The following is a 25,000-nucleotide window of genomic DNA, read 5'->3' on the forward strand; positions in this document are numbered from 1 at the left end:
CCACCTCGTCTGCTTCCTGTCATGGGACATAACTCTGTCATGAGTCAGTCAGTGAGTGATCGCCCTCCCTTCCTGTCATGGGACATAACTCTGTCATGAATCAGTCAGAGAGTGATTGCCTTTCCTGCCTGTCATGGGACATAACTCTGTCATGAATCAGTCAGTGAGTGATCGCCCTCCCTTCCTGTCATGGGACATAACTCTGTCATGAATCAGTCAGTGAGTGATTCCCCTTCCTGCCTGTCATGGGACATAACTCTGTCATGAATCAGTTAGTGAGTGATCTTCCTTCCTGTCATGGGATTTAACTCTGTCATGAATCAGTGAGTGATCGCCCTCCCTTCCTGTCTTGGGACATAACTCTGTCATGAATCAGTCAGTGAGTGATTGCCCTTCCTGCCTGTCATGGGACATAATTCTGTCATGAGTCAGTCAGTGAGTGATCGCCCTTCCTGCCTGTCATGGGACATAACTCTGTCATGAATCAGTCAGTGAGTGATCTTCCTTCCTTCTTGTCATGGGATTTAACTGTCATGAATCAGTGAGTGATCCCCCTTCCTTCCTGTCATGGGACATAACTCTGTCACGAGTCAGTCAGTGAGTGATCTCCCTTCCTGTCATGGTATTTTAACTCTGTCATGAATCAGTGAGTGATCCCCCTTCCTTCCTGTCATGGGACAATAACTCCGTCATGAGTCAGTCAGTGGTGTGATCCCCCTTCCTTCCTGTCATGGGACAATAACTCCGTCATGAGTCAGTCAGTGGTGTGATCCCCCTTCCTTCCTGTCATGGGACAATAACTCCGTCATGAGTCAGTGAAAGATCTCCCTGTCATGGGAGATAGAAGTCATGAGTCGCTGAAAGATTCCCCCTTCCTGTCATGGGACTAACTCTGTCATGAGTCAAGTGAGTGATCTCTCTTCCCTCTGATGGGACATAACTCTGTCATGAATTAGTGAGTAATCCCTCCCTCCCTTCCTGTCAAAGGACTTAACTCCATCATGAGTCAATGAGAGATCCCCACTTCATGTCATGGGACATAACTCTGTCATGGGTCAGTCAGTGGTGTGACCCCCCATTTGTCATGGCACACAAAACTCTGTCATGAGTCAGTGAAAGATCTCCCTGTCATGGGAGATAGAAATCATGAGTTACTAAAAGATTCCCACTTCCTGTCATGGGACTAACTCTGTCATGAGTCAAGTGAGTGATCTCCCTTTCCTCTGATGGGACATAACTCTTGTCATGAGTCAGTGAGTGATCCCCACTTCATGTCATGGGACATAACTCTATCATGAGCCAGTGAGTGATCACCCCTTCCTGTCAAGGGACTTAACTCCATCATGAGTCAGTGAGTGATCCCCCCTTCCTGTCAAGGGACTTAACTCCGTTATGGGTCAGTGAGTGATCTTCCTGTTACGGGAGGTAACTCCATCAGGAGTGAGTGATTTCCCCTTATTTTCCTGGGACATACCTCCTTCATGATTCAGCGAGTGATCAACCTCCTACCTGCCATGGGAGATAACTATGTCATAAGTCAGTGAGTAATGCCCCCTTCCTGTCATGGGACGTATCTGTCATGAGTCAAGTCCTTCCTGTCATTGGACAGAGCTCCGTCATGGGTCAGTGAGTGATTCCCCCTTACTGTCATGGGACGTAACTCTGTCATGAAGAGTGAGTGATACTCGTATAGCGATTATCCTAGGTCAGAGACCAAACTCTAAAGCGTTTTACAAACAGGGACCCATTCGCACAACAGGCTGCCTACCTGGGCAGAGCCGCTGCCTTTTATTTGGTTGCTTACCTTACAATGACTGTGTCATCCTTTTTCTTGGAGTGTTTCTGTATTGCCACTTGCAGGTATCATTTCATTGATAGTTTCGATTAAAACAAAACAAAAAAACCCAACAAACTTGTTAACTGATTGTTATGGGATGAGGATTGCATTGCACTGTTCTAGTTGATCCTTTTCTTTTCTTGTATGCACACACCTACACATTCACACACACACACACAAAATAAGCAGAAAAGAAAAAGAAAAAAACGAAATCCCACTAATATAACACGTGTGTGTGTGTGTGTGTGTGTGTGTAAGGGATGGTGGGTGGGTGTGTTGTGTGTGTGTATGTGTGTGTGTGTAAGGGATGGTGTGTGTGTGTGTGTGTGTGTGTGTGTGTGTGTGTGTGGAGGGGATGGTGGGTGAGTGTGTAGTGTGTTGTGTGTTGTATGTGTGAGTGTGTGTGTGTGTGTGGAGGAGATGGTGGATGGGTGTGTTATGTGTTGTATGTGTGTGTGTTTGTGGGGAGGGGAGGGGGGGTTGCGTGGGGGGGTGAGGGGGGAATGGTGGGGGTGTGTGTTGTATATGTGTGTGTGTGTGTGTGTGTGTGTGTGTTGCATGTGTGTGTGTGTTGTATGTGTGTATGTATGTGTGTGTATGTGTGTGTATGTGTGTGTTGTATGTGTGTGTGTGTGTATGTATGTGTGTGTTGTATGTGTGTGTGTGTGTCTCAAAACCATCCAGCCGATCAACAGATGAACCCACCAAACAAAGACAAACATCTGACCACAAAAAAAAAAAACCTAAAAAAAACTCTCACCTTGGGTTCGACCGTGACAGACCGGAGACTGATAACAGAGCCAAAATTGGCCGAGTTTAACGACTGTGTGTCTGGCGGTCGACTGGAGCTCATCTACACAGAAAAGAAAAAAAAACAAAAACAAACAGAATCATTCATGAGAAAGAAAATAACCCTCAACCCACCAGCTGCTGTGACCTGGATTAGAACCTGGGACCCTCAGATAGAAAGTCCAATGCTTTAACCACTCAGCTGGTGTGCCCATCAGTCATACATACAAGTAAGTGTTGGAGTTGGCAGCCCATAATAGCTGAAAATAAAGAAGAAGGAGAAGAAGAAGAAGAAGAAGAAGAAGAAGACGAAGGAACTCATGTCAACAAAGAGACATAAGAAACACAGAATAGTTCGTAACAAAAGAAACAGATTTGAGCTCATCTACACAGATTCCCCCAAACTGAATATTTCACAAGAAAAGAATTTAAGTAATTGGAACTCATCTAAACAGACATAAATAAAAAAACACAACAACAACACAGACTGATTCATAACACAGCTAGTAACCAGAGCACATCTAAACAGATTCCCAAAACAGAATAATTCATAAGAAAGAACAGAAGTAATTGGAACTCATCTTAACTCTCTCCATACGAACGGCAAAAGAGACGACATTAACAGCGTTTCACCCCAATTACCACCATCAAAATATTGCAAGCGGAAGGCTCTTATACTGAAGAGGTGAATGTTGACAAAGAATACCGCAATTCTGACGACGGAAGCTAAAGGTTGGGTCATTCAGACACCCACTGGACATCCGAGGGGTCTGTGTAGAGGAGAAGAGAGGACTGGCCGCACCGAGTGAGTTAACAGACAATAAAAAAGGGAGAAAAATAGCAGATTAATTCATAAGAAAGTAATCAGAACACATCTAAACAGGCATTAAAAAATATCACAGAGTGATTTGTAAGAAAGTAACTGAATCGCAGTTAAACAGATTCCCAAAACATAATAATTCATAAGAAAGAAATTGGAATTCATCTAAACATATTAAAAAAACCCCAGAATATTTCATAATAAAGATAGTAATTGGAACTATGCAAAACAGATTTTTAAAAAAAAGAAAAGAAGAAACAGCACAATCGAAAAAAAAAAAAAAAGTAATTGAAACTTACCTAAACATTAAATCAGAATCATTCATAAGAAAAAAAAAAACTTGAATAAAAAGAGAAAAAAGTACAGATATTGAAAAATTACACACACAAAAAAAACAACAACAAAAATAGAATCATTCACAAGAAAGAAAATAATTGCATGGCACTCTTCTAAACAAACTTAAAACAACAACAGCATAATCCTGTGGGTTCCCCCCCCCAACCCCCTTCCCCCCTATTAACCTATTCAACCCTGGGCAGTTTACAGTCCCAGCAGGTTTTCCTACCATACTGATGCAGAAACATGAAGAAAATATACTGAAACTGACTGGTTTTTCCTCCAAACTGACACGTAAAGACAGCCAGAAATATCGTTGAAGTTAGTTCCCTTTGCTTGCGGTTTATGCAAATGTAGGAATGTGCACACCATTTCAATGAAACAAATCTTAACGCCAGAGCAATGCTTGAGTGCAAGGTTGAATAACTTTTTGAAAAATTTTTTTTGTAACTACTAATAGTAATGACTAACACAACCAGACAAAAAGCCGAACATGTGTTACCTGCGTTTCCAGCTCTGTGCATTTCCTCATCAGCTGCTTGCTGCGTGTACGCTCTGATTCCAGCTCTGCTCTCAGCTCACGGATCTTCTTAGAGAGCTCCACAATCTTTGTAGCTGCCGTCTCATTGGTCAGCTGAGATTCTGAGACGTGGAACAAAACATTTCATTGGTCAGCTTTAGGTTCTGAGTCAGGGAACAAAACATTTCATTGGTCAGCTGAGATTCTTCTGAGTCTGGGAACAAAGCATCTCATTGGTCAGCTGAGATTCTGAGACGTGGAACAAAACATTTCATTGGTCGGCTTTAGGTTCTGAGTCAGGGAACAAAACATTTCATTGGTCAGCTGGGATTCTTCTGAGTCTGGAAACAAAGTGTCTCATTGGTCAGCTGAGATTCTGAGACATGGAACAAAACATTTCATTGGTCAGCTGAGGTCTTGAGCCAGGGAACAAAGCGTCTCACTGGTCAGCTGAGATTCTGAGTCGGGGAAAAAAAACATGTTATCGGTCAGCAAACATATTATTGGTCAGATGAAATTCCGAGTCTGGGAACAACGACAAATAACAGCAAAAATCAAACAAACAAACAAATTAACAACTGATTAATGATTTATAAATGACTAAAAATATGGGGGTAAAAAGGAGAAAAAAGGGTCTCTGCAAATGGTTCTCCTGTCCATTCTGCTTTGTTGCCAGTCTATCGGGTTTTTTTCTGTCTCCCGCTCCGTCTCCCTCGAGGGTCATTCAATAAATAAGGTGAATTTTTCGGTATAAGGACTTCTAATACACACATTTATTAAAAAATGTCTACAAGTGGGCTAAATTGTTTAAAGAAGGATGGAGCAGTGTTGAGGATGAAGACAGGCCTGGAAGGCCTACAGAAGTGAGGTCTCCTGAGGTGATCGAATCAGTCAATGACCTCATTCAGTCTGACAGAAGGGTGACAGTGGATGACATTGCAAGGACTTTGAGCTTATCTGTTGGGACAGCACACAAAATTGTCCATGATGACCTTGGCTACTCGAAAGTCAGCTGCCGGTGGGTGCCAAAGATGCAAGGCCTCACACAGCAGCCCGAACGGTGCAGACCATCAATGAGCTGGGCTGGGAACTGCTCCCTCAACCCCCTTACAGCCCAGACCTTGCCCCTTCAGACTTTCACCTGTTTGGTCCCTTGAAAGCGTTCACGAGAGGCACGAAGTTTGAAAGTGACGATGAAGTCAAAAGTGTTGTGAGCGACTGGCTGAGACATCAGTCCAAAGATTTTTACGCTGAGGGAATACTGAAGCTTGTGCACAGATGGGAAAGGTGTGTGACAGTGCTGGGAGACTACGTTGAAAAAAAAAAAAAGTAAGCTTCTATCTGTATTAGAAGTCCTTATACCGAAAAATTCACCTTATTTATTGAATGACCCTCGTACATTGGAACAAACCCGGACTTGAAGTTGTGTACCTTGTGAATGGAGAGAGTTACCACTCTTTACTATTTGAAAGAAAAAAAAAGACAAACAGATAAATGAAACAACATACAAATAAATACACAGATAGATAGATAGACAGATAAATAAATAAAACAAACATACACTTAGCTAGCTGGTTAGACAGACTGACAGGCACACAGATATGATTAATTCTAAAAGCAAATAAACATCCAAATGAATGAATCTGACTGGACTATGTGTGTATATATATATATATATATATATATATATATATATATATATATATATATATATGATCATCATCAAACGTACCCATCACTGCCGTTTTCTCGTCGTTCTTCTTCTTTTTCAGCTGTTTGATCTCAAAGTCCTTCTCGCTCAGCAGTTTGTAGAGTCGCCCATTCTCATCTTTCATTTCCTGAGGATGGGCGTGATAAAGCATGATGTAGGTATATGAGGTGGGAGGGGGCCAGGGTGAGGGGTGGGGGTGGGGGTCTCTGTGTGTGTGTGTGTGTGTGTATATACTGAAGAAGTATCATGTGCGCCCCAATGCATTTAAATTGTCACTGTTGTTTGCAGATGTGAAGACATGCATTCCACTCTCTCTATTCTTGTCCAAAGCCTTCACCCATAGAAACAAGTCTATATTTGGTTAATGACGCATGATTACATACCAATCTGCCCATCTGTCTTTTGTCTTTTTCTTCTTCTTTCTGTCCCTCTCTCTCTCTCTCTGTGTATCTTACTCTGTTTGTCCTTTCTCTCTTTACAACCCTTTGTTTGCTTTACATATATTAGCGCTGTTCTTTATAATGGATGTTAACCCCCCCCCCCCCCACCTTACCCCTGTTGTCACGGGCAGAAAGGCCTAAACAATAAACCATTCAGACTTCAGACTATGTGTGTGTGTGTGTGTGTGTGTACATAAATTTGTGCTGGAGTGTTTGGCTGGCTGCCTGTAAAGGGCGATGCATGCACGTTTTTTTTGTTTTTTTTTAGTCTTGTACATGCATTTTTTTTTTTTTTTTTTTTTTTTAGACATCAGTTTTTACATTGTTCATCGCAACTGAGCATGTTTTACATGGAAAGGTACCTTACAAATTAAATTATTATTATCATTATTATTATCATTACTATCATCATTAGCTTATTATCATAACTGTTATCATTATTTATTATCATTATTTATTATTATTATTATTATTATTATGTGTACACAAGCGTGATAATCAAGTGGTGGATTGTCTCTGCTTTCGGCATCTACGTCATAACAGTATGCCCATCTGCCTTTCCGATCTTCTCCCTCTGTACCATCTTTTTAGGATGCTACGCTTTCTAGACGCGTCTCGACCCCCCCCCCCCCCCCAAAAAAAAAAAACCAACAAAAAACAAAAACAAAAAAAACAACAAACCCTAAAAAACATTAAATCTTTTTTTTTCTGTGGTTGGCCTCACTGTTTCGAACTTCCTATCTCTTTCCCTGAGAATAACTGTTTTGGTTTCCAACTTTCCAAAAAATCATTTAACAAAAAAAAAAAAAAAAAAAAAAAAAAAAAAAAAACAAACAAACAAACAAACAAAAAAAACAACAAAACCTGAAAAAACTTAAAGATCCACCTCTTTGAATTCAACTCTATCTTGATGCTTGCAACACACACACACACACACACACACACACACAAACACACACACACAACACACACACACCCACACACACACACACACAAACACACAGACACACACATACAAACAAACACACACCCACACAAACACACACACACCCACACATACCCTGATCTGTGTGTTGAGGTGTTCCACCAGTTCCTCAGACAGGTAGCTTGGGCCCAACGGTGCTGGGTCTGTAAGCTGGTGAGGAAGAAAGCACAACCCAAAAGATAACACACATGTGCACAAGAAAACGCACACACACACACACACACACACACACACACACACACACACACACACACAGCCACACACACACACACACCCACTTATATAAAAAACAACAACTCCACAAACACACACACACACACACATTTATAAAACAACAACAACAACAAAACACATGACTCCAACTCATAACAACTGAGCATCAGAAATAAAGGAACAGAACCAAATCCAGCCATGTAACTTTGACATCTCTGGAGGAATGACTTAACATAGCTGCAACGGATCAAAAACAGAAAGAAAACAAAACACCTCCCACTCCCCCAACCCCTGCCCACCCTGCACCCCTCCCCTCGCCATCCATCCCCCCCCAACCCCCTCCGCCGCCCCCACAAAACAAACAAAACAAAAACCAGATCATAATGATGATGATGATGATGATAATGATGATGGCAGTTTCTTCGTATCCGAAGATCACTGGGAAGAAGGTCTAGTCCGGGCGAGGCAAGCCTTCTGGTGGCTGTAGAGGCCAATCCCGGACTTGCATTGTCGGGAACAGCTGGCGCACGTGAAGGTTGGCTGGTCGCTGGAGGGGTGAACTTGAGATGATGCCTACCTTTCTCCGCTCGCGTTTTTCCCTGGCTGTCTGTGTCCTTTCCTTTTCAAATTTCCTGACAGCTTTCCTGGTGGAAGTTTTCCAGGCAGATCTGTTTGCTGCCAGTGTCTCCCAGCTGTGGTGGTCAATTTCGCTACGTGACATCTGCTGCTTCAGTTGGTCCTTGTAGCGTCTGCGTGGAGCTCCAAAACCAGGTCATAAACTTTTTGATACCCCCCCCCCCAGGCCCCCCTATTCTCCAAAGATCACCACAACAAAAATTATCAACAGAAAGAAGCAAGACATGAAAGCTTTGGTCTTCACTGTTGAATAAAAAGCTAGAAAATACAAATAAACAAAGACCAGTCAGTTACATAAAACAAACAAACAAACAAACGAAAAAGTGGTGGGCAGAGAGGGGTACATGATATGCAAAAAATCTGATACAGCAGTCTTCTTCTTCTTCTTCTGCGTTCGTGGGCTGCAACTCCCACGTTCACTCGTATGCACACGAGTGGGCTTTTATGTGTATGACCGTTTTTACCCTGCCATATAGGCAGCCATACTCCGCTTTCAGGGGTGTGCATGCTGGGAATGTTCTTGTTTCTATAACCCACCGAACGCTGACATGGATTACAGGATCTTTAACTTGCGTATCTGATCTTCTGCTGGCGTATACTCACAAAGGGGATTCAGGCACTAGCAGGTCTGCACATATGTTGACCTGGAAGATTGGAAAAATCTCCACCCTTTACCCACCATGTGCCATTACTGAGTTTTGAACCCGGGACCCTCAGACTGAAAGTCCAACGCTTTCACCACTCACGGCTATTGCGCCTGTCGTAGGCACTATATAGGTATCCAAGAGAAAATAGGCACCATCTAAGCATCCCAAAATTTGGTTTCTGACTGAATTAAGATATGCGCTGTATATAAGTTTCCAAGAGTTTGGTTTCTGACTGAAGACAGGTGCTTTATAAGTATCCTGACAAGCGCAATAGCACTGGACTTTCAAAGAAGACAAGGTGGGGTACAAACGATGAAGAAGAAGAATTTGAAGAAGGAGGAGGAGGAGGAGGAGAAGTATCCAAGAGTTTAGTTTCTGACCAAAGATAGGTGCTATCGATATAACTATCCACACCCCCGAAAACAGAGTATGGCTGCCTACATGGCGGGGTAAAAAAAAAAAAACGGTCATACACGTAAAAGCCCACTCGTGTACATACGAGTGAGCATGGGAGTTGCAACCCACGAACACAGAAGAAGAAGAAGAAGATATAACTATCCACGTCACCTTCAAATCCAGGTTATCGGTGACACCAAACTCGCTGCCCGCCCGGCTGGTGAGGGAGGTGGCACTGGCGGTGGTGGTGGTGGTGGTGGTGGCCGACGAGCGTGCGGTGTGCGCTTTGTTCTGCTGGTCCTTCTCCTCTTTGCGCTGCAGTCGCAGCTGCAGGCGCTTCTGCTGCTGTTCCTGGAGCAGCTGGAACTGCTGCTTGAGGGATTCGCCTCCTCCTTCCATTGTTTGGGTTTTTGTTTTTTCTCTTTCTCTTTTATTGTGGGTGGGGGAGGATGGAGGTGGTGTTGGTGGTTGGAAACTCTGAGGAAAAGACATGTAAAATAAATACAAACACACACACACACACACACACAGACACACACACACACATATATATATATACATATATCATGATACATCTATATATATATATATATATATATATATATATATATATATATATATATATGTGTGTGTGTGCATACATGTATATCTATCTATCTATATATATATATATATATATATAGAGAGAGAGAGAGAGAGAGAGAGATGTGTGTATATATATATATATATATATATATATATATATATATATATATATATATATATATATATATATATAACTTATTCAGTTATTGTAGTTCATACAAAACAACAAGCAGTGTCTCTCACTTGATATTTCGGTGGTACTTTCCCACTCTCCACTGGAGTATAGACTGATACATTTCAGGTCTTTCCTTGGCGTTACGTCTTTACAGGGATATGTCACAGATGTGACTTCACCCCCCTTCCAGCCCCAATTTAAACGTACACACACACACACACACACACACACACACTTTATATATCTCAGTTTTAATAATCATACTTTTTGTACATTATAGTTGTATTCGTTTTTTATGAAGTGATTAGATATCTAAACATATCATGCACATATGTGACTAAACAAGCAGTATTCATATATGCAGATCATCTTCCCTATGTGTGTGTGTGTGTGTGTGTGTGTGTGGTGTGTGTGTGTGTGTGTGTGTGTGTGTGTGTGTGTGTTGTGTGTGTGTGTGTGTGTGTGTGTGTGTGTGTGTGTGTGTGATAAACTTCAAGGGAAGAAGAAGAGTGGCCAATATCCACACTCCCCCCCCCCCTCTTCTAGAGGGAATGAGTAGTTGTAGTAGTAGTAGTAGTATAGGGACTGGCAGGTCACCTACCTAGGCTTCTCAGCCTTTTTTTAATGTCCCCATTGAATCTTCATCTTCACTTCTTTCCTTTTATTTATTTATTTTCTTCTTTTGTTTGTTGTTGCTGGGTGGGATACGCAAGTACACTTCTGCAAGAACTTTGTTTTCATTCATCATAATCAAAAAAAATTTCTTTTAAGATGGTATTGATGTCAAGGAGATTTTTTAACGTGTTACTTAGTATTTTGTGCGCAGTTTAACTTTGGTTGGTAGTGCATTCCATATTTGTGCAATTCGGTTAGCCAGTGATTTTTTTTTTCCTAAGGCTGGTGTTGCAGCGTTCTAAACAAATTTCTTGTACTATCATTATCTGACATTCTAGAGATATGTCTTGCATAAATTTACATCATTTATGTTATTTAATATCTTAAAAGTTTCGATCAAATCTCCTCTTAATCTTCTACCTTTTAGTGAGTGTACATTTAAGTATGTAAGTCTTTGTTCATAGCTCATATTCTAGCATTATTTTAATAATTTTGTTGCCCTTCTTTGGACCTTTCTATTGCTATAGATTGTCTCTTAAGGTATGGGTGTCACTACATGTGATCTAACTAATGCTTTATATAGTTTGAGAAATGTATCTTTTTCGAGGCAATTGAAGGTACTCTTAATTACACCAATCATTTGATTGGTTTTATTTATAATATTATCTATATGTGTATCAAAGGATAGTTAATTGTCACACACTATTCGTCGGTATTTCTCAATTTGGCATTTCTCAATAGTCTGTGTCGTGTTTTCTATTTTCATATGGTAATTGTTATTCACAACAAGCCGCGGACGTTCACTCCGCCAGTCACACAGAGGCGCAGGGGTGGGGTTATGGGGGTTGGGGGAGAAATGTGGATAATTCATAGCCGAAAAGTGAAGTGATTAATGATGAATTCTGTATTTTCTACCATTTCTGTATCTGATCTGCAGCCGTCGAAGTTCATGACTAGTTGGTAACAAAAGAAGATATACAAAAAAGTGAAGGGAAATGAACGTTTCAAAATAAATTTAAGTGAGATTAATACCCTTTGAACATACTTACAGTAAATCAGGTGATAATGATGATCCACACACACTTTTTGTCTTCTTTCGTAGCAACGATTGTCAACTTCCGCTGGAATGTCACAGCAAAGAAACGAATAATATGTTTGATTTTGATTGGATGATTTCTTCAGGGTTTTTTTCCTTTTCTTTTCACCCTCATCTTGAATTTCCCACCCTTATTAAATTTAGTCTCCTGCCGACTGATTTCACTGTTTCCTCTTTTTACGTTCAGTTAAATGAAAAATAATCAGACAGTATTGTTTGTTTGCTTCGATAAAGAGTATTTCATATTCATGGTGTCGAAAAGGTAAGCAACTCGTAGGGTGTAAATGCTATGACAAAAACCTAGATTTGTTTTAAAAAATATATAATAATAATAAGATAATTTAAAAAAAAAGAAGATCGCCGGTAAAATAACAGTACTCATTTGGTTAAATTTGATATGAAATAAATCCACGATTTCTCTCTCAGTCTACAAAGATTCCAGCAAAGGCGATGATACGTATGCATTATTGTTTGTTTTGGCTCATTATTTTAGGGGGATATAATCTTCTACGCTACATCGTAAGGAGGAAAGGTGGAGAGTGGATGAAACTCAGGATGCAACTTTGATTGTTCGAAACACAAGCTGTCTTGTGATCGATGAGTCACAGCCATGCGAAGACAATCAATATGCTGACTCGTGTACACTAGAACACTTTTAATTCATAACGTAAGTAATTTGACTGTATGTCGTCTGAGTGGTTTCAGAACATCTACTTTCGAACTTTGAGATGAATGGATTACTGTCATAGTTTGTGCAAAGTTATCATCACGAATACTGCGCTCGAGAAGTTTTGATCCACTTGACCTCCTACTGTAGCTGGTACAGCTCCTACTTTTTCTCTGAGTGTTTTGGATCGATAAGCATAGAAATTATGCAAGTATTCCTGTATGCTATTCACATTAAAATGACTGATAAGTAACATTTGTTTAAGCAGTTTAGCATGACATTCTGAGCGATGCAGTTTTTGATTTTGGTAATGTTTGTTTTAGTACTAGTAGTTGTCATAGTAGCTTGGGCTATGCTTTCACATTCTAGTCCTGGTAACTTAGGTGACGCCTCCCCAAAGTACATGATTATTTTGTTTTTGATAATGATTAAAGTAATGCATATAAATACGCTAATCAGTCCTCAAAATCAAGTGACTTTTACAGATACAGATACAGAAGGTGGGACTATAATAAGCCTCACAGCTTTTCCACATCCCTTCTTGAAATATGTATTTTGGGGTTTGCATTTGCATGCTGATTTGCCTGTCAATTAATTGTCAAATCCAGCAACTATAACAATAACTAACATATGAAAGAAAATCTCTCTGGTTTATAAAGTAGTATAATTGCATCCTCACAGAATTTACTTTAACTCACTCAGTACGGCAAGTCCTCTTTTCTCCTCTACACAGACCCCTCCGATGTCCAGTGGGTGTCTGAATGACCCAACCTTTAGCTTTCATCGTCAGAATTGTGGTATTCTTTGTCAACATTCACGTCTTCAGTATAAGAGCCTTCTGCTTGCAATATTTTGATGATGGTAATTGGGGTGAAACGCTGTTAACGTCAATTCTTTCGCCGTTCGTATGGAGAGAGTTAATGCTGAACATGTGGAAGTGAAATATAATGCACCCATTAGTAAATTATAATTGACATGTTCTAGAAATCTACGGACAGAAATCCAAATTTACAGTGGAGGAGGAACGGAAGATAGGAGAAAGGTAGCCGAAAGGTTAAGACACTTATCTGCCGATGCAGTGTACCTGAGGGCCTGGGTTCAAACCCTGCTCTCATCCTTTCTTCCTTGTTTGACTGGAAAATCAAACTGAGCATCTAGTCATTCCGATGAGACTTATCATCTTTCAGATGAGAATAAGAGAAGATTATTATTATTATTATTTTTTTTTTTTTTTTAAATTATATTATTATTATTATTTATTTATTTATTTATTTATTTTATTTCATGTTATTTTATTTTATTTTATTTTCTCAAGGCCTGACAAAGTGCGTTGGGTTACACTGATGGTCAGGCATCTGCTTGGCAGATGTGGTGTAGCGTATATGGATTTGTCCTGAACGCAGTGACGCCTCCTTGAGCTACTGAAACTGAAACTGAAACTCAGATGAGATGATAAACGGAGGTCCTGTGTGCAGCACGCACTTGGCACACAGAAAAAGTACCCCTGGCAAGAGAGGTGTTGTCCTCTGGCAAAATTGTGTAGCAAAATGCACTCTGATGGGCGCACATTTCGGTTAATAATTATGATGTAATAATTAATTGCAATGTTTTAAAAGCGAATATGTGAAATGCTTTTATTTGAGAACATATGTTTATTACTCTTGTTTAATCAAGTAAACCGTGTGTATGGGGTGGGTGTGGGGTGGGTGGGTGCGGGTGTGTGCTGATTATCTGGTTGTGGTTTTCCGCAATTTATCATTATTCTTATCTGTCTGTTATAATCAATGTGCAATATAGTAGGCTATGCTTATAATTATATTCAAAATAATGTTTCTTAATTCTTTCTGTTTTTGCATTAAGAATACCAATTATTACCTGCAGTGTGTGGATGTATGTATGAAACGGTGTATGTGATATTTTTTACATTTGTGTCTTTGTAATATTCGTAAAAGCTGTTGTTGACTTTTACAGTTACGGTCCCCATGTTGTTTACTTGTCTATGTTGTGATAATGCACCTGACCAAATTTCTCCAGTTGGAGATAATAAAGTTATTCTTATTCTTACAAATATAAATGCATGCACTTAAGGCTGTACTAAGTGTATTGGGTTATGCTGCTGGTCAGGCATCTGCCTAGCAGATGTGTAGCGTGTGTGGATTTGTTGAAACACAGTGATGCCTCCTTGAGAAACTGAAACCTAAATTGTTTTTTAAGTAAGGACCTGGCTTAGAGGCTGGAGTGTGTATTGCTTGGCCAAGGCCTTTATTGAATGCATTGTATTATTGTATTACTAATTTTTGTCACAACAGATTTCTCTGTGTGAAATTCGGGCTGCTCTCCCCAGGGAGAGCACGTTGCTACACTGAGAGTGCCACCCATTTTTTATATATTTTTTCCTGCATGCAGTGTTATTATTTTTTTTTTTTCCCCCTAAATTGGTTTTCCTATAAAAGCAGATTTTTCTACAGAATTTTGTCAGGGACACCCTTTTGTTGCCGTGGGTTCTTTTACGTGCACTAAGTGCATGCTGCACACAGGACCTCGCTTTATCATCTCATCCGAATGACTAGCATCCAGACCACCACTTAAGGTCAAATGGTAGGGGAGAAAATACTGGCGACTGTGCCGTGATTCGAACCAGTGCGCTCTGATTCTTTCGCTTCCTAAGTAGATGCCTGACCTCTTGGCCATCACTCCGCTCCTGTGTAGCATCGCAAGTACAGTCGCTTGAACTGTTTTTTGTAATAATTACTTCTCTGTATTTGATTTCTCTGTGTGAAATTATGGCTGCTGTCACCAGGGAGGGCATGTTGCTACAATGCATCACTATCCCCCATTTCTTTTTCCCGCCTGCAAGCGTATTTGTTTTCCAGTCCAAATGGATTTTCCTACAGAATTTTGCCAGGGACAAACCCTTTTGTTACCATGGGTTCTTTTCCTTTTTGTTACCATGGGTTCTTTTGCATGCAGTAAGTGCATTTTATGTATATAAAAGATGTATGTATTGATTGAAATACCTCATGGTTGGGTGATCGAACACAGGAAGAAAGGTTGTTTTATATTTATCATTTTAAGCTGAATAATAGCTTAGAAATTTGCAGGGTTTGTACAGCACAGATATGTCTGGATTTTTTTCATGGATATTTTTTTGACAGAAAAATGAAGTTATAATCAACTTTGTATGTTGTTTTGCATGGTGGCATATAATATATTCCCACAGTATAATGAGTCACATACCATCTCTGTTTTTTGTTTTTTTTCCCCCTTTGCAGAGTTCATATCTGCCCAGTCGCAAAGACAAGCTTCAAATTTTGTGCAGCATAAAAGCAGCACGAGATGGACAAGGTCATGTTATTGGTCATGGTGCTGGCTGTGACGGCAGTCTCTGTGATAGGCCAGGCTGAGGCGTCACAGCGACCTCACATTGTTCTCATTGTCGCTGATGATTTGGTGAGTATGGTATTTACTTTCAGTTTGTCAAGGAGGTGTCACTGCATTTAGGCAAATCATATATATATATATATATATATATATATGTGTGTGTGTGTGTGTGTGTGTGTGTGTGTGTGTGTGTGTGTGTGTGTGCTATACCACATCTGACAGACAGAAACCTGGCAACTGCATAACCCGCATATATGTATATGTGTGATGTGTGTGTGTGTGTGTGTGTGTGTGTGTGTGTTTGCATTTGTATTTCTTTTTTCATCACAACAGATTTCTCTGTGTGAAATTCGGGCTGCTCTCCCCAGGGAGAGCGCGTCGCTATACTATAGCTTCACCCATTTTTTTTGCATTTTTTTCTTTCTTGCAGTCTTATTTGTTTTTTCCTATCGAGGATTTTTCTACAGAATTTTGCAAGGAACAACCCTTTTGTTGCCGCGGGTTCTTTTATGTGCGCTAAGTGCATGCTGCACATGGGATCTCAGTTTATCATCTCATCTGAATGGCTAGCGTCCAGACCACCACTCAAGGTCTAGTGGAGGGGGAGAAAATATTGGTGGCTGAGCCGTGATTCAAACCAGTGTGCTCAGATTCTCTTGCTTCCTAGGCGGACGTGTTACCTCTAGGCCATCACATGTGTGCGTGCGTGCGTGCGTGCGTGTGTGGGTACTACACGACATCTGATATTTATTTATTATTATTATTATTATTATTATTATTACTACTACTACTTTTTTATATTATAATTATTATTTATTTATTTATTTATTTATTTATGTACGCTTATAGTTGACTTATCAAGTTTTTGCGCCTTATACATATTATTAGTAGTGGTAGTAGTAATTTTTTTTATGTATTTATCTATTATTTATTCACCCCCTTTTTTTTTTTCTCAAGGCCTGACTAAGCGTGTTGGGTTACGCTGCTGGTCAGGCATCTGCTTGGCAGATGTGGTGTAGCATATATGTATTTGTCCGAATGCAGTGACGCCTCCTTGAGCTACTGAAACTGATAGGCTGATACCTGGCAGCTGCATAACCCAACACACTAGTCAGACGCTTAGTGCACGCATGTTTGTGTGTGGTTACCTACTTCTGGGAGGTTATCGGCCGTAGTTACTTTCGTTTTCTCCGCATAGGCGGATAGTAGTTTGCACAGGACAGGAATGTCAGACCCCTGCCGAAGTCTGCACTAGTTGGGTCACGGTAAGTATGTTATTTAAATGTAATTTTAGATAGAAAATTTCCTTTCTTTCTTCTACATAATTTTTGCCAGAGGACAACATTTATGCTGCTGTATGGGTTCATTTACAATGTGCAAAGTGTATGCTGCCCACAGTGCTTGGGCTTATCAACTCTTCCAAGCGACTAGACACTCCGTTTGATTTTGCAGTCAAACTTGGAAGAAAGGGCAGACCAGGATTTGAACCAAGACCTTCACAGACACTGTATTGGTAGACAAGCATCTTAACCATTCTGCTACCTTGCTCCTCTCTCTCTCTCTCTCTCTCTCTCTCTCTCTCTCTCTCTCTATATATATATATATATATATATGACAGTCCGTATGAGGCATCACAGCAACCTCTTTTGTTTTATTTCTGCAGATGGTTTAGTATGTAAAATTATGTTATACATGTATTGATATAGGTTTATAGGCAATCAGTATGAGAGGTAGCGGTAGAGGGGAAGGAATTTTGGATAGATATGTATTTTACTATCCTGAAGGGACGAAAGGATTAGATTAAACGTTCAAATGGGAATGTATTCAATGTTCAAAGTGTGCATCGTTAATATTGTGTGTATGTGTGAGTTTAATTTCTAAATGAGGGACTGATATTGCTGCACAGAAATCACGTTGTTATTTATGTCAAACGTTATTCACTTTGTATTACTATTTATTATTATCAGTATGAGTTTGCTGGATAATTGCCAGATAATATTGAAGATAAGTGCCCTCCCTTCGCCAAGAAGTTTTGAGGACTCATGTTTGTTTGTTTTTAAAAGCACAACTACATGTGTTTAATTATTTTAGTCTATTTTTCATTCTAGCACAAAAGTACCTTTAATTACACATACTTAACTGTGACCTACTAGTACCATATGAGCATTAAGACAGATTGCTGACCAGTTTGCTGGACACTCTCTCTCTCTCTCCCTCCCTCAGACTCTCTCTCTCTCTCTGGTGCTTTTTTTTGCATGCAGTTTGTCAAAGTTCCTGATGCTTCTTTTGTGTTTGAGGCAAACTCCTTTCCATTTGCCTTTCATGTGGTTCAGTTAGCAAATCGTAATCGAGAAGAAGGGGTTTTCCTGGTGACAGGCTCGTTGAAAAGTATTTTTATAATTCAGATACATCAAGTTAGCTATTCAAAGGTTGTTTTTTGTTTCTGTTTTTCTTTGATTCACATTGAACCATACTTGAATGAAGGAAAAATCAGAATCGATGCGTGCCATCAGTGGAATGCTTTATGGCACTGGGAAGCACTTTGTCTGTATGCTATATGCGTGATGTTTTCATAACGTTTGAATATTTGTCCATTTCTGATTTTTAGATTAGAAAGAAGAAGAAAAACAAAAAACCCTACATGTGTAAGTACTTGCTTACGTAAGGAAACGTTGTCAACATTATGTCAATGTTGGTGATTCAAAAATGTTTTGAGCGGAGTGTTTTAAAAGTACTGGAAGATTCTTCTTCTTCTTCTTCGTTCGTGGGCTGCAACTCGCACTTTCACTCGTATGCACACGAGTGGGCTTTTACGTGTATGACCGTTTTTACCCAGCCATGTAGGCAGCCATACTCCGCTTTCGGGGGTGTGTGCATGCTGGGTATGTTCTTGTTTCCATAACCCACCGAACGCTGACATGGATTACAGGATCTTTAACGTGCGTATTTGATCTTCTGCTTGCATATACACACGAAGGGGGTTCAGGCACTAGCAGGTCTGCACATGTGTTGACCTGGGAGATCGTAAAAATCTCCACCCTTTACCCACCAGGCGCCGTCACCGTGATTCGAACCTGGGACCGTCAGATTGAAAGTCCAATGCTTTAACCATTCGGCTATTGCGCCCGTCACTGGGAGATATATTGCTTCATAAAGTCACAGGTGAGGACATGTTAGTTCAGGGATGATATTTTGTTGGCAGATACATGTAATATTTCTGGTTTATTTGGTTTTAAAAGCATTGGTTTTCCATCTACGTGTGTGCGTGAATGTGTGACAAAGTATCAGTTTTGAGTGGTCGAGATATCGCATGTGAATACTTTCTTCATTGATGCAATCATTATGCTAATTGTAGTTTTGTATTTCTTTTTATCACAACAGATTTCTCTGTGTGAAATTCGGGCTGCTCTCCCCAGGGAGAGCGCGTTGCCACATTACAGCGCCACCCTTTTTTTTTTCTTTTTTGTTGTATTTTTTCCTGCGTGCAGTTTTTTATTTGTTTTTCCTATCGAAGTGGATTTTTCTACATAATTTTGCCAGGAACAACGCTTTTGTTGCCGTGGGTTCTTTTACGTGTGCTAAGTGCATGCTGCACACGGGACCTCAGTTTATCGTCTCATCCGAATGACTAGCGTCCAGACCACCACTTAAGGTCTAGTAGAGGGGGAGAAAATATCGGCGGCTGAGCCGTGATTTGAACCAGCGCGCTCAGATTCTCTCTCGCTTCCCAGGCGGACGCGTTACCTCTAGGCCGTCACTTATTGTTTTCTGACGCCCTCCATCTTCATTGATGTAATCATTATGCTGATTGTAGCTATCTTCTTGATTATATTGTTTTCTGACATCCTCCATCTTCATTGATGTAATCATCATGCTAATTGTAGTTATCATCTTGATTATATTATTTTCTGACATCCTCCATTCCCCAAAAGGGGTCAAGGGTTGATTAATTTAAATCTTAAATCCCACCATTCATCTCCCTCTTCCTCCTCTTCTAAACGATAATACTTAAAAGTATACATTAACACTCTAACAAAATGTCTTCAATCACCAATATGTGTGATGGGGGACATTAAACGAAGTTCCTCCACATTGTGTTAGTGTGTGTGAAATTTCTAACCTGTAAAACGTTTTTCACTCGTATGTACACAAGTGGCTTTTACGTGTATGACCATTTTTACCCTGTGAAGTAGGCAGCCATACTCCGATTTTGGGGGTATAGATAGATAGATAGATTGACAGACAGACAGACAGAAAGACAGACAGAAAGACAGACAGAATATGTTATTCATTTATCATTATTCAGTCAACGTTTCTGTGCTGTTCGCAGGGCTACAACGACGTCAGCTTCCATGGCTCGAACCAGATCCCAACACCGAACATTGACCGCTTGGCCTACACAGGGGTGCTGCTGAACAACTACTACGTGTCCCCCATCTGTACCCCCACCCGAAGTGCCCTGATGACCGGGCGTCACCCGATTCACACAGGTGTGTGTGTGTGTGTGCGTGTGTGTGCGTGTTTGTGTGTGTGCATGCACTGTGTGTGTGTGTGTGTGTGTGTGCTTGTGTGTGTGCATGCGCTGTGTCTATGTGTGTGTGTGTGTGTGTGTGTGTTTAGAACTTTTTTTTTTCTATTTCTGACAACATGAAAAAATTTAGATAGTTTGCAAAAGTACATATGTACGTAAAACAAGGAAAGAAACCCTGGACAAAATAGTTCAGACATTAGTCGTAAAATTGTATGAACATATAAATGAAAAAGCAATCTAACAAACAAACAAAAACCGAGCTTACAACAGCAACAACAAAACAGAAACAACAAAAGAAGAAAAACAAGAGAGGCAAGGCTTTCAAGACTCACTTGTGATAAATTAAGTCCCCTAGCATTAATTACAGAGTAATTTCCCTTCTTTACTATCTGCACCAAAACGTTTGCAAAATAAATAAAAATTCCATGCTTAGCAAAAGAAGTTCCTGTTTGAACAAAAAATGATAATAATGACTCCTCTTGTTGTTGTGCCAAGTTTAGAGTATACAAAAAATATAAATATAACAGTAAATGCAGTTTGCATATAATTAGGCTTAATTTTTTTTTTTTTTTTTGTTGTTGTTGTGCCCATCCCAGAGGTGCAACATTGTTTTAAACAAGATGACTGGAAAGAACTGAATTTTTCCTATTTTTATGCCAAATTTGGTTTCAACGGACAAAGTATTTGCAGAGAAAATGTCAGTGTTAAAGTTTACCACGGACACACACAGACAACCGAACACCGGGTTAAAACATAGACTCACTTTTTTACACAAATGAGTCAAAAAAATGTGATGATTGAATCATCTGTGTGAGAGGAAACAGCCCCTCCTCCGAAAAATTGAAACTGAAAGTGTCCCATACCTAGCCACCTCCATGAAACTGAAACTGAAACTGTCGCAAGCTTTGAAACCTCTTTGAAACTGAAACTGTTGATGATTTGCCACCTCCTTTAATCTGAAACTGAAACTGTTGATGATTTGCCACCTCCTTTAATCTGAAACTGAAACTGTTGATGATTTGTCACCTCCTTTAATCTGAAACTTAAATTGTTGATGATTTGCCACCTTCTTTAATCTGAAACTGAAACTGTTGATGATTTGCGACCTCCTTTGATCTGAAACTGAAACTGTTGATGATTTGCCACCTCCTTTAATCTGAAACTGAAACTGTTGATGATTTGCCACCTCCTTTAATCTGAAACTGAAATTGTTGATGATTTGCCACCTCCTTTAATCTGAAACTGAAACTGTTGAGGATTTGCCACCTCCTTTAATCTGAAACTGAAACTGTTGAGGATTTGCTGTCTCCTTCAGTCTGAAACTGAAACTATAGCATGCTTTAACATTTCTGAAACTGAAATTGTTACATGCTTCCACACCTCCACAGTCATTCGGATGAGACGATAAACCTAGGTCCTGTGTGCAGCATGCATGTGGCGCACGTAAAAGAACCCACGGCAACAAAAAGGTTGTTCCTGGCAAAATTCTGTAGGAAAATCCACTTTGATAGGAAAAACAAATAAAACTACACGCAGGAAAAAAAAAAGGGGGGGGGGGGGTGGCGCTGTAGTGTAGCGATGCACTCTCCCTGGGGAGAGCAGTTTTGTGTAAGATCCTTTGTGTAAGCTTATCTATTATTTATTCACCTTTTTTTCTTTTTTTTTTTCCTCAAGTCCTGACTAAGCACGTTGGGTTACGCTGCTGGTAAGGCATCTGCTTGGCAGATGTGGTGTAGCGTATATGGATTTGTCCGAACGCAGTGACGCCTCCTTGAGCTACTGAAACTGAAACTGAAACTTGCCACCTCCTTGAAACTGACATTTGTCACGCTGCGCACACAGGTATGCAGACTGGAGTGATCTTTGGGGACCAGCCGTACGGATTGCCGCTGACGGAAAAGCTGTTGCCACAGTACCTGAATCCCCTGGGCTACCGTTCCCATATGGTGGGGAAGGTGAGTCTACCCACTCTTTTATCGTTTTTAACTCATTCTACCCCACAGCTACATGCCCGCTACAAATCCCCTGGACTAGAAGAACTACATGTGACCACTGCAGAAAAAACCCCAACAAAACAAGGTGGTTCACTGAAACACAATACACAATACAATACAATACACAAACTTTATTGCCTATACTTTGGTACAGAGATTTTCTTTTTGGCAGCAGCACATGTCCAACATAAGAAGAAAACAACAAACAAATAAAATGAATAGAAAATAAAAAGATAAATGGCACCAAATGGAAATAGCTATATACAAATATACAGATTACTGAAATTTACGTGCCTCTCCATTTCAGTCAGCCAAACCGCATTGCACATCTACCCACACACACACACACACACACACACACACACACACACACACACCACGCACACACACACCACGCGCACACACACGCACACATACACTCTCTCTCATCCCCTCTCTCTCTGTCTCTCTCTTCACAAGAAATGCAACTACAAAGATCATCGTTCATTTAAAAATCAAATATCATTTTCATAATTGCATACAAATAGAAGTCAGACACTGTGCTCGCCAACAGGCTCCTTCAAAATCGATGGAGAATTGTTGATTTAATCGGTCAAACAAAACTTTGTTTTCATGCTTCCAGAATCCGTAAACCTTTCAGTTTAGAATGCTAACTGTACCAAGCAAGAATGAATGAAATTAGAATAGTGTGTTGGTACGAGAATACTCGTACCTGGTCCACATGGGGAAGTAATCATGGTGCGAGTTAACTCGTACCTGGCGTAGAATGAGTTAATCATTTACTATTCTGGCCTCATTGTTCTTTCATTTTGAGTAAAAAAAAAACCACTATGGAGGCAACCATGTGTATGTTTTGTATTGTCCGTATATTCTGTGTCGCATGTCCAGGGTTAAAGGGCTCTCTCTCACTCTCATTCCCTCGACCGCTGGGGTCGTTGGGGGGACATGAGGAAGATGTCATAGCTCGCCACGCCGTTCTGTTGGCAGCTGTCGTGAGGAGATCTGGCATCGTCATTTTGGTTCATTCCTTGACGTTGTCGGACCAGCTCTTTCTTTGCCGCCCCCGTCTGCACCCTCCCTCTACAGTCCCTTGCAGGATGGTTTTCGAGAGGGTGTTATGTCGTATGACGTGACCAAACCATGCCATCTTCCGTTGTTTGACAGTCGCCAGTAGTGGTTCTTTGGGCCCAGCAAGGTTGCTGACCAGGTTCCGCACATAGTCATTGGTCTTGTGCTCCTTGTAGGAGATGTGTAGTAGTCTCCTCAAGCACTTGGTTTCGAATGCTTGGATTCTTCTTTAAAGGACTATGTGTCTTGAATAAAAGCTAATTTGGGTTTTGCGTATTTCTTCTGTAGTTGCTGCTGTGTACACATGTGAAATGACTGGTATAAGGGCAGGTCTGGAGCTTCCTGATTTTTTTGAGGCAATGTCTGGGTTTGTTCCAATGTACCTTTTAATTAAATTACCTGTGTGCTGGCTGAATTGGTCGCAACAAGCAGCATTGACTTGAAGTTGTGTACCTTATGTATGAAGAGAGTTACCACTCTTTATTATTTGTTTATCATTAGCTTAGTTTAGTACTGCTGCTGTCACTGATTTTGTGTCATTATCAGTCATGTTGACAGTAATGATAATATTTTGATAGCAGTGATGTATTATTGTTGATGCTGTTCTTAACTCACTCCGGACGAATAGTTTTCTCCCTTGCTTTTCCCTACAGATGACCCATTTGTTAGGGTTAGGAAAAAAATCACAAAAAATACAAAACATAAAGTAACCGAATGAAACTCACTGTACTTGACCCACTGACCCCTCTCCTCATGTCGTGTGAACGCCCACCCCCCTCCTTCTTCACTGCTCTCAGAAGCTGAATCACTATCAGTACCTTCTTGCTGGTAGCTTTCTTCACTGCATATACTTTTATTCAACGTCTTCATGATCCTTGTCATCGAAACCTTTAGTTTGAAGCATTTCAATCACTTCAGCAGCAGTAAAAGCCGCTGTCATGATCCAGTTTGCTTAAAAAATTTCCACTTGCATCGCCTGCGATGCCATTTTCGATGCGTATACAGATTAGCTCGTCATGTGGGGTCCTGAACTTGTTGGCTCGCTGTGGAGTGTGTTGTTACGGAATCTTATGAAGAAACTTTCCATTCGACCCTTGACACGCTCACGATGCCCGGTGTAGCTGTGATTGTTATGCTACCCCATGAGGAAAACGTGGAAAAAATGTTAAATTGTTGAAACCACTATAGCGTTCTGTTGTCTGGAGTGAGTTAATGTGTTTAAGTAGCCTTAGTTTTCTTCTTCTTGTTGCTGTTGTCACACTTTATGTTATTTCCCCCTTCCAGTGGCATCTGGGCATGTTTGCCAAGGAGTACACCCCATTGTACAGAGGGTTCGAGTCCCACTTTGGCTATTACCAAGGCTGTGAGGATTACTACGATCACTCCTATGAGGCTAATCCGGTATGTGTGTGTGTGTTTGTGTGTGTGTGTGTGTGTGCATGCTTATGTGTGTGTGTGTGTCTGAGAGGGTGAAGTGTGTGTGTGTGTGTGTGTGTGCGCGTGCGTGTGTGCATGCTTATGTGTGTGTGTGTGTCTGAGAGGGTGAAGTGTGTGTGTG

The 25,000-nt window shown here is 40.6% G+C and overlaps 2 protein-coding genes across 3 annotated transcripts in view; one reads left to right on the forward strand and one right to left on the reverse strand.

Moving 5' to 3' along the window:
• LOC143276600 (coiled-coil domain-containing protein 13-like) overlaps window positions 1-11,876 on the reverse strand; it is a 41,144-nt gene extending 29,268 nt beyond the window's left edge. The window contains exons 1-7 of the mRNA XM_076581203.1: window positions 11,755-11,876; window positions 9,502-9,807; window positions 7,514-7,588; window positions 6,035-6,140; window positions 4,285-4,424; window positions 2,598-2,690; window positions 1-16 (exon numbers count right to left, since the gene is read on the reverse strand). The exon at window positions 1-16 is cut by the window's left edge and continues 104 nt beyond it. Coding sequence (XP_076437318.1) covers window positions 1-16; window positions 2,598-2,690; window positions 4,285-4,424; window positions 6,035-6,140; window positions 7,514-7,588; window positions 9,502-9,729 — 658 coding nt within the window. The 5' untranslated portion in view covers window positions 9,730-9,807; window positions 11,755-11,876. The remainder of the gene's footprint in view (window positions 17-2,597; window positions 2,691-4,284; window positions 4,425-6,034; window positions 6,141-7,513; window positions 7,589-9,501; window positions 9,808-11,754) is intronic.
• Window positions 11,877-12,344: 468 nt separating this feature from the next.
• The window catches only part of LOC143276462 (arylsulfatase B-like), a 23,511-nt gene continuing 10,855 nt past the window's right edge, over window positions 12,345-25,000 (forward strand). Inside the window, exons 1-5 of one of the 2 annotated variants that reach the window (XM_076580963.1) lie at window positions 12,345-12,468; window positions 15,741-15,918; window positions 20,180-20,339; window positions 22,223-22,335; window positions 24,727-24,843. In XM_076580963.1, coding sequence (XP_076437078.1) covers window positions 15,805-15,918; window positions 20,180-20,339; window positions 22,223-22,335; window positions 24,727-24,843 — 504 coding nt within the window. In that variant the 5' untranslated portion in view covers window positions 12,345-12,468; window positions 15,741-15,804. Of the gene's footprint in view, window positions 12,469-12,516; window positions 12,622-15,740; window positions 15,919-20,179; window positions 20,340-22,222; window positions 22,336-24,726; window positions 24,844-25,000 lie in introns of those variants that run through there. The other variant, XM_076580964.1, reaches the window with a different exon arrangement.

The sequence above is a fragment of the Babylonia areolata genome, chromosome 32, assembly GCF_041734735.1.
Source record: "Babylonia areolata isolate BAREFJ2019XMU chromosome 32, ASM4173473v1, whole genome shotgun sequence".
In the NCBI taxonomy this organism is placed as follows: Eukaryota; Metazoa; Mollusca; class Gastropoda; order Neogastropoda; family Buccinidae; genus Babylonia; species Babylonia areolata.